We start from the raw sequence: 14,201 nt of genomic DNA on the forward strand, positions 1-14,201 counted from the left end.
AGCCCGGCTGCCTGCTGAGAACATGTAGTCTAGAAGCAGCCTGGCCCCCATAAATGACATCCACAGAGAATCTGAATTAGCTGACAATATTGATTACCATATGATTACTTATGACAAACAGCAAGCAATGAAAAATCCCCGATCTTCTAATTTATAGGTCTCGACATTTTTTTACCTATCCTTTTATTTTTAATGTTTTTTTCTTTGCTTGCTTTAAGTACATATTTTGTACAAGCATATATTTGGATTAAATTTTCACAAGCTGGTAGAATTAATTTATTCATGCAGATTGCTCATCCAATAACTATTAATCGGGCATGTACTGTGAATCAACCCACTATCCTAGATGCTGAGGATACAGTTGTGAATAAAACAAAGTCCTTGCTGGCATAGAGCTTACGGTCTAGTGGGGAGACAGCAATGAAGAACTAAACACAGAACATGGCAGAGTGTTTTGTGGAAAAGTAAACCAGAATAAGGACTTCAGGGAGTGGTGAATGGGGCTAGAAGTGTGTGTGGGAGGAGGATGTGTTATTTTATGTAGAAGAGCCAGGAAGAACTTCTCATAAGTCAGCATTTGAGGAGAGGCCTGACAAAAAGTCAGAGAGTAAGCCATGAATCCTGTCCTTCATTGGTCAAGATGCCCAAATCATGCTCTAGAAAGACTATGGCAGGCTCTGAGCACACTGCCTTATCATGTAGAACTGGGAGTCACTGTGAATTGTCTTGCCATGTCCTATAGACTGAGCTATGGTGACTTCATCTCCAACCAAAAACATTCCACCATCTTCACTGTGAGCATGGGCTTGGCCAAAAATCTCTCCAAATCTTGGCGTCTGTGCTGAAGACTTCCACACTATTGGTTGGGGGATCCCTTTAAATCTGGCTGTTTCTTCCATTTCACTGGATTTCCTATTTTACTCCAATAGTGACGGACAGTTTTGAAGCCCGTTTGTACGTCCTAACCCAAAACAGGTATCCTGAAGAAAGACTGAGTCTTTAGTACAGCTGTGGTCTAATTTACAAGGAAAGAAAAGTTGTGGGAGAGTTGGGAATGTGGAATAGATAAGTAGAACAATAAAAAGGGAAGCGTGATGAGGTCCATAGGATGAGGTATGGCAAATGGAAGTGGTATAAAGAAAGGCCATCAGTATTTTGAGATAAAAGAAAATAAAATGCAGAAAGTATTTTAATGATGCTGGGAATAATAATTAGCCTATAAACAGTAGCAATGCCTATAAAATATTATACAAGATGTAGTGTTAAAAGAAAGACACCATCAGCATCTTCACCTAAATACTGAACTAACTTCACGTTATATATTTAGGTGAAGATAAGACAGAAAGGAAATCTGAAAATAAAATGATATGGAATCTGGAGCTCATTCAGAATGGAGAATGGGAGAGCTGTAGTTGAAAAATCTATATGCATCCTAGGCTGGGCACGGTGGCTCATGCCTGTAATCCCAGCACTTTGGGAAGCCAAGGCAGGTGGATCACCTGAGGTCAGGAGTTCAAAACCAGCCTAACCAATATGGTGAAACCTCATCTCTACTAAAAATACAAAAATTAGCCAGGCATGGTAGTGGGCACATGTAGTCCTAGCTACTCAGGAGGCTGAGACAGGAGAATTGCTTGAACCCGGGAGGCAGAGGTTGCAGTGAGCCGAGATCGCACCACTGCACTCTGGCCTGGCTGACAGAGCTGGACTCCATCTCAAAAGAAAAAAAAATCTGTATGCATCCTATTTCACTGTTTTTAGGTGAAATTCATTTCAGGCACCTCTATTTTTCCTGGTAACATTGAGCTCCACAGGCTTATATTTCTTTAAGGCTAACTAATGAATTCCACAGACCAGATTTTAAAAATGTAAGTCTTCATAACTAACAAAAGAAATTGCTGAAGGAGATGAAAGGAAAGGCCCCTCGACCCACAGTTGTGGAAGGAGAGAGAACATTCTGCACCACAACACTAACATAAAGAATCTGATTTGACAAAGCGTTAAATTGAGAAATTTCAAAAGATCAGTCTTACTCTCTTGCAAAATATGGAAGTGTGTCTTTTCATAACCATTACTGATTTGTTCTGTTCTATGTTAACATAAGCTTGTCCTTAGAAGAGCTATTTGAAGAGGTCTTGTAATAATCCCACAAAATAGAAAATTATTGCCACTTCTCATGAAATCAATTTCCAAAGAAACCTGTAATTCTGACTGATTGTTTTATTTGATAATTTTTGGGCCTGGCCATAATATTTTAAGTGATATCTGGATCCCTAAACTTATAAATGCTTGTAAAATTTTATATTAACTCAGTGGCATTCTGATTCTCTCATATGTAAGTAGGTAATAAATTGACTACAGATTTTCTTTTAAATAAGGATTTTGAGAGTCTTGTCTCATTTAAATTCACTCCAGTTATTATGTAATAGAAAAAATATTCATAGCAACACATAAATTTATACAACGTATAAAACTTTTTTAAACTGCCAGAATTGTACAAAAAAAATTTTAGTGGAAGAACATTACATAAGACATGAATAAAAGAGTAAAAGTTCCTGTTCTTCCCAAATTAACCTTCAAATTCAATGCTCTTTTTTTTTTTTTTTTTTTTTTTGAGACAGGGTCTTGTTCTGTCACCCAGGCTGGGGTGCAGTGGCTCAGTCTCGGCTCACTGCAACCTCTGCCTCCCGGGTTCAAGCAATACTCCTGCCTCAGCCTCCTGAGAAACTGGGATTATAGGCGTAAGCCACGATGCCTAGCCAGTTCATTGCATTTCTAATCAGAGCTTTCAATGGACTTGGGAAGGAGGTGGGAGAGATCTTCTTGAGCTCATTCTAAAATTCACCCCAATGAGGCATCAGGATGGTTCTGCCTCTGAGCTCTTCTTTCTTTTCTGTAGTCCCTTCAATTACAGAAGAAGAACATAGAATATAGACAGGTAAAGGCACTGTGTAATCAAAGTGGTGATTCAAATCACCATGCCATATTGTGGAGAATATTTTTAACATTCCCACCTCACTTACATAGAAAGGCAAACCCCATGTAGATTACATATGTAAACATTAAAAATGATCAGTTATATCAAACTTCTAGAATCAAATATAGAACAATATTTTTAAAATATTGAGGAAGAAATAGCTGTTGTAAATATGATATGGAACCCAAGAACCAGTCAGAAAAAGACTAACAAATTTGACTACATAAAAATTTAAAACTTCTCTAGGACAAAAGATTCCCTTAACAAATCTAAAAGAAAAACAACAAATGGACAAAATACTAGCAACGCATATGACCAAGATTTAATATATATAATATTTAAGAGTTCTGTATTCATTCAGAATAATAAGAAAAACACCACGACTTAAAACACCGAGAGGGCCCGGCGCAGTGGCTCACGCCTGTAATCCCAGCACTTCGGGAGGCCGAGGCGGGCAGATCATGAGGTCAGGAGATCGAGACCATCCTGGCTAACACGGCGAAACCCCGACTCTACTAAAAGTAGAAAAAATTAGCCGGGTGTGGTGGCAGGCACCTGTAGTCCCAGCTACTCGGGAGGCTGAGGCAGGAGAATGGCGTGAACCTGGGAGGCAGAGCTTGCAGTGAGCCGAGATCACACCACTGCACTCCAGCCTGAGCAACAGTGCAAGACTCCATCAAAAATAAACAAAAACATGGGGCGTCACCGCTTAAGAGAATAGGGAGTTTTCACACGTTTCTTGATCTTTTCACCTGATCCTGATTTGCCACACTTTCTGTCAAAAAAAATAAAATAAAATAAAATAAAATAAAATAAAATAAAAATAAACAAAAACAAAACAAAACAAAAAAACACTGAGAGCATTCTCTGACAAAGAGTTCTATGAAGAAGAAAAAGAAATGACCAATAATAAATGAAAAATTCCTGACGGCACTAAAAATGAAAACAATGCACATTAAAGCAGCCCTGAAACAAGACTTTTTATATTTCAATTTAAAATGTTTTTATTGTCCAGGTATATTACTTTAAAAAGCAAGAAAGGACAAGTGTGTACAGAATTACTCATTTAAATAAATAAAACTGTATTCCAAAACGTGTTAATACATGCATAGTAAAATTCTGGAAAGATAGACACCAATGTTCACAAGAACATCTATTTTCAAATCAGAATAAAAAGCGAGATGAAGACAGAATAAAGCAACATGAGCATTTTGAAAAAAATAAATGGCTACTTTAAAAGGCATTCAGGTTTGATCTTATGAAAGGTGTAGAAAAAATGCTCCTGGAACTGACAAACAAATTTAGTAAAGTTTCAGAATACAAAATCGATGCATAAAAATCAGTAGCATCTTTATACACTAAAAATGATCTAGCGGAGAATCAAATGAAGAACACAGTCCCATTTACAACAGCCACAAAGAAAATGAGATCCCTAGGAATTCATCCAGCCAAGGAGGTGAAAGATATCTACAAGAAGAACTACAAAACACTGCTGAAAGAAATCAGAGATAGCATAAATAAATAGAAAATTATTCCATGCTCATGGATTGGAAGAATCAATATAGTTTGAATGACTATACTGTTTAAATCAATTTATAGATTCAACACCATCCTTATCAAAATAAAAGCATCATTTTTCATAGAATTAGAAAAATCTATTCTAAAACTCAGTTGGAACCATAAAAGAGCCTGAATAGCCAAAGCAATTGTAAGCAAAAAGAAAAAAGCTAGAGACATCACATTGCCCAACTTCTAACTATACTATAAGGCTACAGTAATCAAAATGGCATGGTACTGGTACAAAAACAGACACATAGACCAGTGGAACAGAACAGAGAACTCAGAAACAAACCTGCTCACCTACAACCATCTGATCTTCAACAAAATCAACAAAAATAAGCAATGGGAAATGGACTGTCTATTCAATAAATGATGCTGGAATAACTGGCTAGACATACGAAGAAAAATGAAACTGGACCCATACTTCTCATCCTATACAAAAATTAACTCAAGATGAATTAAAGATTTAAATGTAAGACCTAAAACTATAAAAATCCTAGAATAAACCTAGGAAATATGCTTCCTGACATAGGCTTTGGCAAATAATTTATGGCTAAGTCTCCAGAAGCAATTGCAACTAGGACAAAAATTGACAAGTGGGACCCAATTAAACTAAATAGCTTCTGCACAACAAAAGAAATTACCAAAAGAGTAAACAGACAGCCTTCAGAATAGGAGAAAATTTTTGCAAACTGTGCATATAACGAAAGTCTGATATCCAGAATCTACAAGGGACTTAAACAAATCAACAAGTAAAAAACAAAAAAAATCCAATTAAAAAATGGGCAAAGGACATGAACAGACACTTCTCAAAGGAAGACATACAAGTGGTCAACAAACATGAAAAAAATGCCCAACATTACTAATCATCAGATAAATGCAAATCAAAACCACAGTGAGATACCATCTCACACTACTCAGAGTGGCTATTATTAAAAAGTCAAGAAAATAACAGATGCCGGTGAGGTTGTGGAGGAAAAGGAATGCTTATACACTGTTGGTGGGAGTGTAAAATTAGTTCAACCATTGTGGAAGACAGTGTGGCAATTCCTCAAAGACTTAAAGACAGAAATGCCATCCTACCCAGCAATCCCACTCCCTTTAGTTATATACCCAAAGGAAAATAATTTGTTCTATCAAAAAGATACATGCACTCATATGTTCCTTATAGTGCTATTCACAAAAGCAAAGACATGGAACCAATCTAGTTGCCCATCAACAGTGAATTGGATAAAGAAAATGTGGCACACATATACACCATGAAATACTATGCAGCCATAAAAAGAATGAAATCATGCCCTTCGCAGCAACATGGATGGAGCTGGAGGCCATTATCCTAAGCAACTTAATGCAAGAACAGAAAACCAAATACTGCATGTTCTTACTTACAGTGGAAGCTAAACATTGAATACACATAAATGTGAAGACGAGAACAAGAGACACTGGGGACCACTAGATGGGGCAGGGGGAGAGGGTGGCATGAGCTGAAGAACCATCTATTGGGTACTAAGCTTTCTGCCTGGGCGATGGGATTTTTGGGACACCAAGCCTCAGCATCACACAATTTACCCATGTAACAAACCTGCACATGCACCCCTTAATCTATACTAAAAGTTGAAAAAAGAAAATAATGATAATAAACCTTAGCATTAAAAAATAGTTCATTTGTAACATAAAAATTAAGTAAATTCTTATTTGTTCTTACTTCTTTTCCCACTGTGTTTTTCCAAAGTAGAATTGTTTTCAGCATCCATGGTATCTAGAAAGTGACAGGTAGTGGTCAGAGAACTGTAATTTATAAGTAAAATTTATAAATCTTACGACAATTCACACTGCATGGAAGGCTTGCGTTTATAACAATATTCTGAGTATAATTTATCTGTCTTCCTTCCAAAGGAAATAGACACTGAATTGATGTCTAAGGTCTTCCTCTAGTTCTCTAAGGTCTTCCTCTAGTTCTCTGAGACTTTGAAACAGCTCTTCATTGCTTTTATGCACCAATTTCCTCATTTATGAAACAGGGACAGCAACAGTTATCCTGTCCAGCTTTAAAATTTTTATGAATATTTAATATCTTACTTGCAAGAGTTAATAAGAAATCACTATATAAATCAATAACAGTCCAGAAGATATCTTTCAAAACTATGTATTTTTAGCTTAAGAGTAGGTATCTGATTTTTTTTTCCTGACAGGTAGCAGGACTATTTGTCTTTTTAGGCCTTTCCAAAGTTGTGACAAAATGACACTATTACCTGTGAGTGGAAGAACATGCTTTTTTTTTTTTTCAAGAACAAAGTGGAACTCGCTTTATAAATTCAACACTTTACTATTGATATGCTAATATAGTGAGATACTACTATGTTTACCAGTGTATTTTTTTTACCACCTCACCAAGAGAGCCCATTCTGTTAAATATGACTTTATAATGATCTCTTGCCTCCCTGCAGTTCCCAAAAGGCTCAGGTTAAGCAAATGTAGAGAACAGGATTCTGGCAGCGCCAGACCTGTTCTTTGTCACAGTCTGCTCACAGTCAAGTGCAGCAGGAAACGGGGCCTATGATTTCTGACTTGAAATTCTGAAGCTTGGGGCCTGTGGGCCCACTTCCTGTTGGTGATCCAGAGGCTGCTTGATGCTTTGCTTCAACTCTGATCACTTCCCACATCCCTACCCAGTGTCTGTGATATCCACTGAGCCACTTCCATCCCAAGACCCTAGGGTAGCCTTACCCATCATGTCAGATGCTTGATTACTTTCAGTCCTTGCTTCTTGGCTTCTTGGCACACCTTTTGGAAAACACATGACACAGGAGCACTTCTCACTTTCAGGTTCTTGTGGCTCTGATCCTAAATTGTGATTTGTAAACATTTTTATTTGTGCCCACTCCCCTTCAAAGATTCTCCTTTCCCCCAACATTAGTGACTACCCACTCCCCACAGCTAAATTAAGGGATGGGCTCTACATCTGAAATCTCTTTTTCTTTTGTGGTTCCTCACTGTATTTGTCCCTTCTGTTCATAAATAACCCTGAGAATTTCATCTTGAAATAAAGGGACAATTAATAGTTTGTTTCAGTGATGAAGAACACTGGAGGAGCAAAGGCTGGTTTTAGGGAAAAAGATGATGTGCTCAGTTTTGGAGGTGTTAAGTTTGAAGTTCTTGAGTAACATCCAAGTGGTGAAGTCTAAGGCCTTCAGGACCTCCAATAGGAGCCTTCTGACACTTGGATGAATGAGTTTAGAAGACAGGGCTTGCTGGAGATACACATGTAGGAATCATGAGGTCGTGGGTGGTGACTGAAATCACAGGAGTGGATGAAATGCCTGGGTGAGGCCTTTTGTAATCTGGGTGAGTCAGAGGGGCCAGGGGACACCTTATTCTGAAAACTTACTGCTATTATGAATCATGCCTTGTGCTAAAGTTGCTTTTATCTCATGGTCATTTCAGATCCTACAATTTCTCCATCATTCTATTCTCTCCCTTTTACACTTCCCCCTTCTTGCCTCCATTTTTCTCTCATCTTTTAATTCTGTCTCTACATACTTCTTGTTGTACCTAATTTTTTACACCACTCATCACCCTTTGAATGTATCTCATTCCACCTGTTTTCCTGTTTATATCTTTAGATCTAGTTTTATTATTGAGGTGAACTTCTTTCTACTATCACTTCCTCCTTCTGTTCTCTCTTCTAACTTGTTTCTCTGAATCTTACTTTTTCTTTTTTTTTTTTTGAGACAGAGTCTTGCTCGATCGCCCAGGCTGGAGTGCAGTGGCGTGATCACTGCAAGACCTGCCTCCAAGATTCACACCATTCTCCTGCCTCAGCCTCCCAAGTAGCTGGAACTACAGCTGCCCGCCACCATGCCTGGCTAATTTTTTTTGTTTTTAGTAGAGATGGGGTTTCACCGTTTTAGCCAGGATGGTCTCAATCTCCTGACCTCGTGATCCGCCCACCTCGGCCTCCCAAAGTGCTGGGATTACAGGCGTGAGCCACCGCGCCTGGCCCTTATCTTGATCTTGACTCTTTTTGCAATTTCAATCTTTGTCTTTATCCACGTTTTCTTCATCTATATTCATCTTTATCTCACAGGTTATTACTTTCATCACCAAATGTCTGCTGTTTGGACACTGACCACATAGCCATCTCTATTACCTTTGTCTGTTCCTTATGAGCTTTCTACCTTGCAAGGCTGTCAATCAATCAGCAACTTTATTTTCACATTTCTGGTACAATTTCTGAGAAGTATCTTGAAAATTATCCCCCACTCCCCCACAAAATTCCCCTACCTGGAATATTTGAATTCCTTGTCCATTTAGAAAAACTTGAAGCTGACTCTCATATCTCTTCATTTGGTGACTCTAGCCTACCTTTCTCCATCCTTTCTCCTTACTTTATCCACTCAGTGTCTCCTTCCTCCATTCAGGAGCCCAGCTCTTCTTTTTCTTTTTGCTCCCTCAAACCTGTTGAAAGCAGCCCGAGTCTGTGTACAAGTCTTTGTGTGTGTGGTGTGTGTCTGTGTGCATATGTTTTGGGGGAGAGGTAAGGAAAAGAAAAAAGAGCTTTTCCTCCACGCAAGTAGGAAAATAAAGATAATTAATAATGAACATCACAATTGGCTTCTCCATCACAAGCTAATGGGCTGCATCTCTTCTGGCTCTCTTTGTGTATTCATTGGAGGAGCTTTAAATTCACAGGACAATGAAGACAAACAAGGAAATAATAGACTATAGACAGTGACCAGGAAACCAGAGAACCTGTCTCAATGTGGGCATGCTGAACTATTTTCAGAGCTTAGACGGACTGACAAAAAAATACACCTACATCAGTGAGTACACCTCATAGCCCTACTCTCTCTGGCCACACCTCATTCTCCTCCTCACTTCTCATTTTTCTGCCCATTGCCCTGCTGTTGTACATTTTTGTCTCTGTCTCTTTGATTCGGTGAGCTCATCTCCCTTTGATTTTTCTTGTCTCCTGTGTTGCTTTTTCTGTTTCCATCAATGATGTTCTGTTCTCCTTTATTTCTGTTTATCCATTTTGCTTCTATCTTCCTAGGTATTTTGTGTATTATATAGCTGGTTCCATTTCTATTCTCTCTGTCTCTTTGCAATTTTTATTTTTTCCTTCCCATAAAGATTGTATGTATTAACCAATATATATACACACACGTGTGTGTTTATGTATGTATGCATATGTAACAAATACATGCATGTGTACATACACACACACACACACACAGTGGTTGTTAAATAAGCTTTCTTGCATCAGGCACTGGTATAGTCTCCTGTGAATATTCTGAGTTCCTTGTGCATCTTCTTTGGACTTTGACTTAAATGACACAGCTCTTATCCTCCTGTCTGTTACATACAACAGTCACCCACTGTGAGACACCTATTGCTATTGTTTCTTTAGTTTTTTTGGCCCTAATACTTCTGTACACCTATTGCCTCACCCCAAATGGGTATAGTAAGAGTTAGCCTGCCTATGTCTTAAAAATTTTGTGATGATAAAATAAGATCTTATTTGCCAAAATACATTGAAATAACACAATATAATCCAATTACATGATGAAGGACATCTGCCAAAAACTATACTAACGTTTGAGAGTGTTTCAGCTGAAGTTTTTATTTCTGTCTATAATTACATAGTAGGAACAGTTGTCTTTCGAGGCTTTACAATTACAAACAACATTGATGTCAACCCATTTATCACTATAAAAATCTAAGATCTTAGTGTTAATAGGAATGAGAGCAGGTTTAAAAAAAAGGATACCACAAATTTGCTATTTATTTCTTCTACAACAGCAAAATATAAGTACATACATTTAGTCAGTGAAACTCTTTCTGTTAAACATGAGTTTATCATAATTTCCTGCCTCTTTCCATTTTCTAAAATGCAAAAAGGAGTTCCCAGATGAACTGGATACAAAGTAGTCAAGGTGCTCAGAGTAAAAAGCATCTGGAAACAGCAGCTTTTAATTCACATTCCTGACATTCTGCAGGCCAAGTCTTGGCATCCTAATCTTCTTTACCTGACCCACTTCTTAGGGATGAGCTGCAGGTTTTCTGAAGCTCTTCTCCATTACTCAGGTCTGAAAAGTCACTACTGCTGAAACCTGCAGAAAAAAATAAAATTCCTTAACAGTCTTAGTCTGAGTCTTAGGAACCAGCAGGGAATTCTTTGAAAGCAAAACTGAACAAACGAAGCTTGTGTAGGAGGGGGAGAAATATTCCCACCACTAGGCCACCCTTTGGCTTTGATCATCTGACCTGTTGGTCAAGATTGCTCCAGGAGCCCTCTCTGAGGCTGGGGCTGGGGACGACGTTGTTTCTTACGCATCTTATCCTTTCATTATTAGTTTGCACATACCTCTGCTTCCATCTCAGTTTCTTATCCAAGGGAACCATGGAAGCAACATCTTAAAGATGTCAGAGCCTCCATCAGCTGGGCCCTGAATGACTGTGTGGGCATCCCCTCCACTCAGGAACTACTTTATCCTATTTATGTGAGTGAAAAATAAACTTACGTTGCACTTGTGCCTTTGAACATTTTGAGGCTTATGTTTTATACCAGCCCAACTCATCTAATTGAAAACGTAAAATGCAAATCATCTAAAATCCCAACAAATTAATTTTTTATTTTAAAGAATATAACATAAAAAGTGGCTGTAGCTTTTGCAGCAAAGAAAGACATTTGTTACATCAAGAGTTTTTAATTGCTCTTACGTCTCTTCCTGCTGGGTATTCTCCAAGTAGATGTACTTCTAGAAGTCATAGGATCTAGAAAGTAAAGGAAAACCAAATCAATAGTATCTAACTAAAAGATCTATAAATCTTATGACTGCTTACACTGTTGACAGAATTTGGACTATAAATATTCTATGAGGATCATTTCTGTCTCTTCCCATCTAAGGGAAAGAGATTACTATCAAATGGAGCACAGACCCACAATCCTTTAGCCCTAATTGCAAAATCAATGACTTTTTTTTTGAGACAGGGTCTCACTCTGTCAGCCAAGCTGGAGGGCAGTGGTGCAATCTTGGCTCACTGCAGTCTTGACCTTCCAGGCTCAAATGATCCTTCCACCTCAGCCTCCCACATCACTGGGACTACAGGCATGCACCACCACCATGCCCAGCTAATTTTTTGTATTTTTTTTGTAGAAATGGGGTTTTGCCATGTTGCCTAGGCTGGTCTTGAACTCCTGGGCTCAAAAGATCCACCTGCTTCAGCCTCCCAAAGTGTTGGGATTATAGGCATGAGCCTCCACACCTGGCCTCAAAGATATTTTAATAACCAATATTGTTTTCATAGGTTTGCAGCTAACTAATTTGGCAGTGAATCTGGACTTGAGTTGCCATGACTCCATGTAAAATCTTACCACATTTGGTGTGAATATTTATATAATTTGCTGTGTAAACATTATTATTGTTTGAGAATGGGATTCTTCCCTGGATCCTACTGGGGTATTTTGTTGTATATAGAATATAAACCACATTGTCTTTCTAAAATAATAAAACCTTTTCTGAACTTTGAAGTACATCTGGCTTTGAAGGTTTTATAGAGGATTATGAATGTTTATTAAGAGTTTGAGAGGGGTGGAGCCAAGATGGCCGAATAGGAACAGCTCCGGTCTCCAGCTCCCAGCCCCAGCGACACAGAAGACGGGTGATTTCTGCATTTTTGCTTGAGGTACCGGTTTCATCTCACTAGGGAGTGCCTAACAGTGGGTGCAGGACAGTCGGTGAAGCACACTGTGCGTGAGCCGAAGCAGGGCGAGGCATTGCCTCACTCGGGAAGTGCAAGGGGTCAGGGAGTTCCCTTTCCTAGTCAAAGAAAGGGGAAACAGACGGCACCTGGAATATCGGGTCAGTCCCATCCTAATACTGCGCTGTTCCAACCGGCCTGGAAAACGGCACACTAGGAGATTGTGTCCCGCACCTGGCTCGGAGGGTCCTATGCCCACGGAGTCTCGCTGATTGCTAGCACAGCAGTCTGAGATCAAGCTGCAAGGCGGCAGCGAGGCTGGGGGAGGGGTGCCCGCCATTGCCCAGGCTTGCTTAGGTAAACAAAGCAGCCAGGAAGCTCGAACTGGGTGGAGCCCACCACAGCTCAAGGAGGCCTGCCTGCCTCTGTAGGCTCCACCTCTGGGGGCAGGGCACAGACAAACAAAAACTCAGCAAGAACCTCCACAGACTTAAATATCCCTGTCTGACTGACAGCTTTGAAGAGAGTAGTGGTTCTCCCAGCACGCAGCTGGAGATCTGAGAACGGACAGACTGCCTCCTAAAGTGGGTCCCTCACCCCTGAGCAGCCTAACTGGGAGGCAGCCCCCCAGTAGGGACAGACTGACACCTCATTCAACCGGGTACTCCTCTGAGACAAAACTTTCAGAGGAACTATCAGACAGCTGAATTTGTGGTCTCACGAAAATCCGCTGTTCTGCAGCCACCGCTGCTGACACCCAGCCAAACAGCGTCTGGAGTGGACCTCTAGTAAACTCCAACAGACCTGCAGCTGAGGGTCCTGTCTGGTAGAAGGAAAACTAACAAACAGAAAGGACATCCACACCAAAAACCCATCTGTACATCACCATCATCAAAGACAAAAAGTAGATAAAACCACAAAGATGGGGAAAAACAGAGCAAAAAAACTGGAAACTCTAAAAAACAGAGCACCTCTCCTCCTCCAAAGGAACGCAGTTCCTCACCAGCAATGGAACAAAGCTGGATGGAGGATGACTTTGATGAGTTGAGAGAAGAAGGCTTCAGATGATCAAACTACTCTGAGCTACGAGAGGAAATTCAAAACAATAGCAAAGAAGTTAAAAACTTTGAAAAAAAATTAGAAGAATGGATAACTAGAATAACCAATGGAGAGAAGGGCTTAAAGGAGCTGATGGAGCTGAAAGCCAAGTTTCGAGAACTACGCGAAGATTGCAGAAGCCTCAGTAGCAGATGCGATCAACTGGAAGAAAGGGTATCGCTGATGGAAGATGAAATGAATGAAATGAAGAGAGAAGGGAAGTTTAGAGAAAAAAGAATAAAAAGAAATGAACAAAGCCTCCAAGAAATTTGGGACTATGTGAAAAGACCAAACCTACGTCTGATTGGTGTACCTGAAAATGATGGGGAGAATGGAACCAAGTTGGAAAACACTCTGCAAGATATTATCCAGGAGAACTTCCCCAATCTAGCAAGGCAGGCCAGCATTCAGATTCAGGAAATACAGAGAACGCCACAAAGATACTCCTCGAGAAGGGCAACTCCAAGACACATAATTGTCAGATTCACCAAAGTTGAAATGAAGGAAAAAATGTTAAGGGCAGCCAGAGAGAAAGGTCGGGTTACCCACAAAGGGAAGCCCATCAGACTAACAGCTGATCTCTCAGCAGAAACTCTACAAGCCAGAAGAGAGTGGGGGCCGATATTTAACATTCTTAAAGAAAAGAATTTTCAACCCAGAATTTCCTATCCCGCCAAACTAAGCTTCATAAGTGAAGGAGAAATAAAATACTTTACAGACAAGCAAACGCTGAGTGATTTTGTCACCACCAGGCCTGCCCTAAAAGAGCTCCTGAAGGAAGCACTAAACATGGAAAGGAACAACCGGTACCAGCCACTGCAAAAACATGCCAAGTTGTAAAGACCATCGAGGCTAGGAAGAA

At 39.7% G+C, this 14,201-nt stretch overlaps 1 protein-coding gene across 8 annotated transcripts in view; it reads right to left on the reverse strand.

The window, feature by feature from the left end:
* Positions 1 to 14,201, reverse strand: part of SP100 (SP100 nuclear antigen) — a 137,028-nt gene that overhangs the window by 65,023 nt on the left and 57,804 nt on the right. For 6 of the 8 annotated variants that reach the window (XM_032753954.2, XM_058437573.1, XM_058437552.1 and 3 more), the window contains 4 exons: positions 11,261 to 11,314; positions 10,567 to 10,650; positions 7,265 to 7,381; positions 6,243 to 6,296 (listed from right to left, as the gene is read on the reverse strand). In XM_032753954.2, the coding sequence (XP_032609845.1) occupies positions 6,243 to 6,296; positions 7,265 to 7,381; positions 10,567 to 10,650; positions 11,261 to 11,314 (309 nt within the window). Of the gene's footprint in view, positions 1 to 6,242; positions 6,297 to 7,264; positions 7,382 to 9,835; positions 10,651 to 11,260; positions 11,315 to 14,201 lie in introns of those variants that run through there. The other 2 variants (XM_032753962.2, XM_032753964.2) reach the window with 2 other exon arrangements.

This window comes from Hylobates moloch, unplaced genomic scaffold (assembly GCF_009828535.3).
Source record: "Hylobates moloch isolate HMO894 unplaced genomic scaffold, HMol_V3 SCAFFOLD_1, whole genome shotgun sequence".
Lineage (NCBI taxonomy): Eukaryota > Metazoa > Chordata > Mammalia > Primates > Hylobatidae > Hylobates > Hylobates moloch.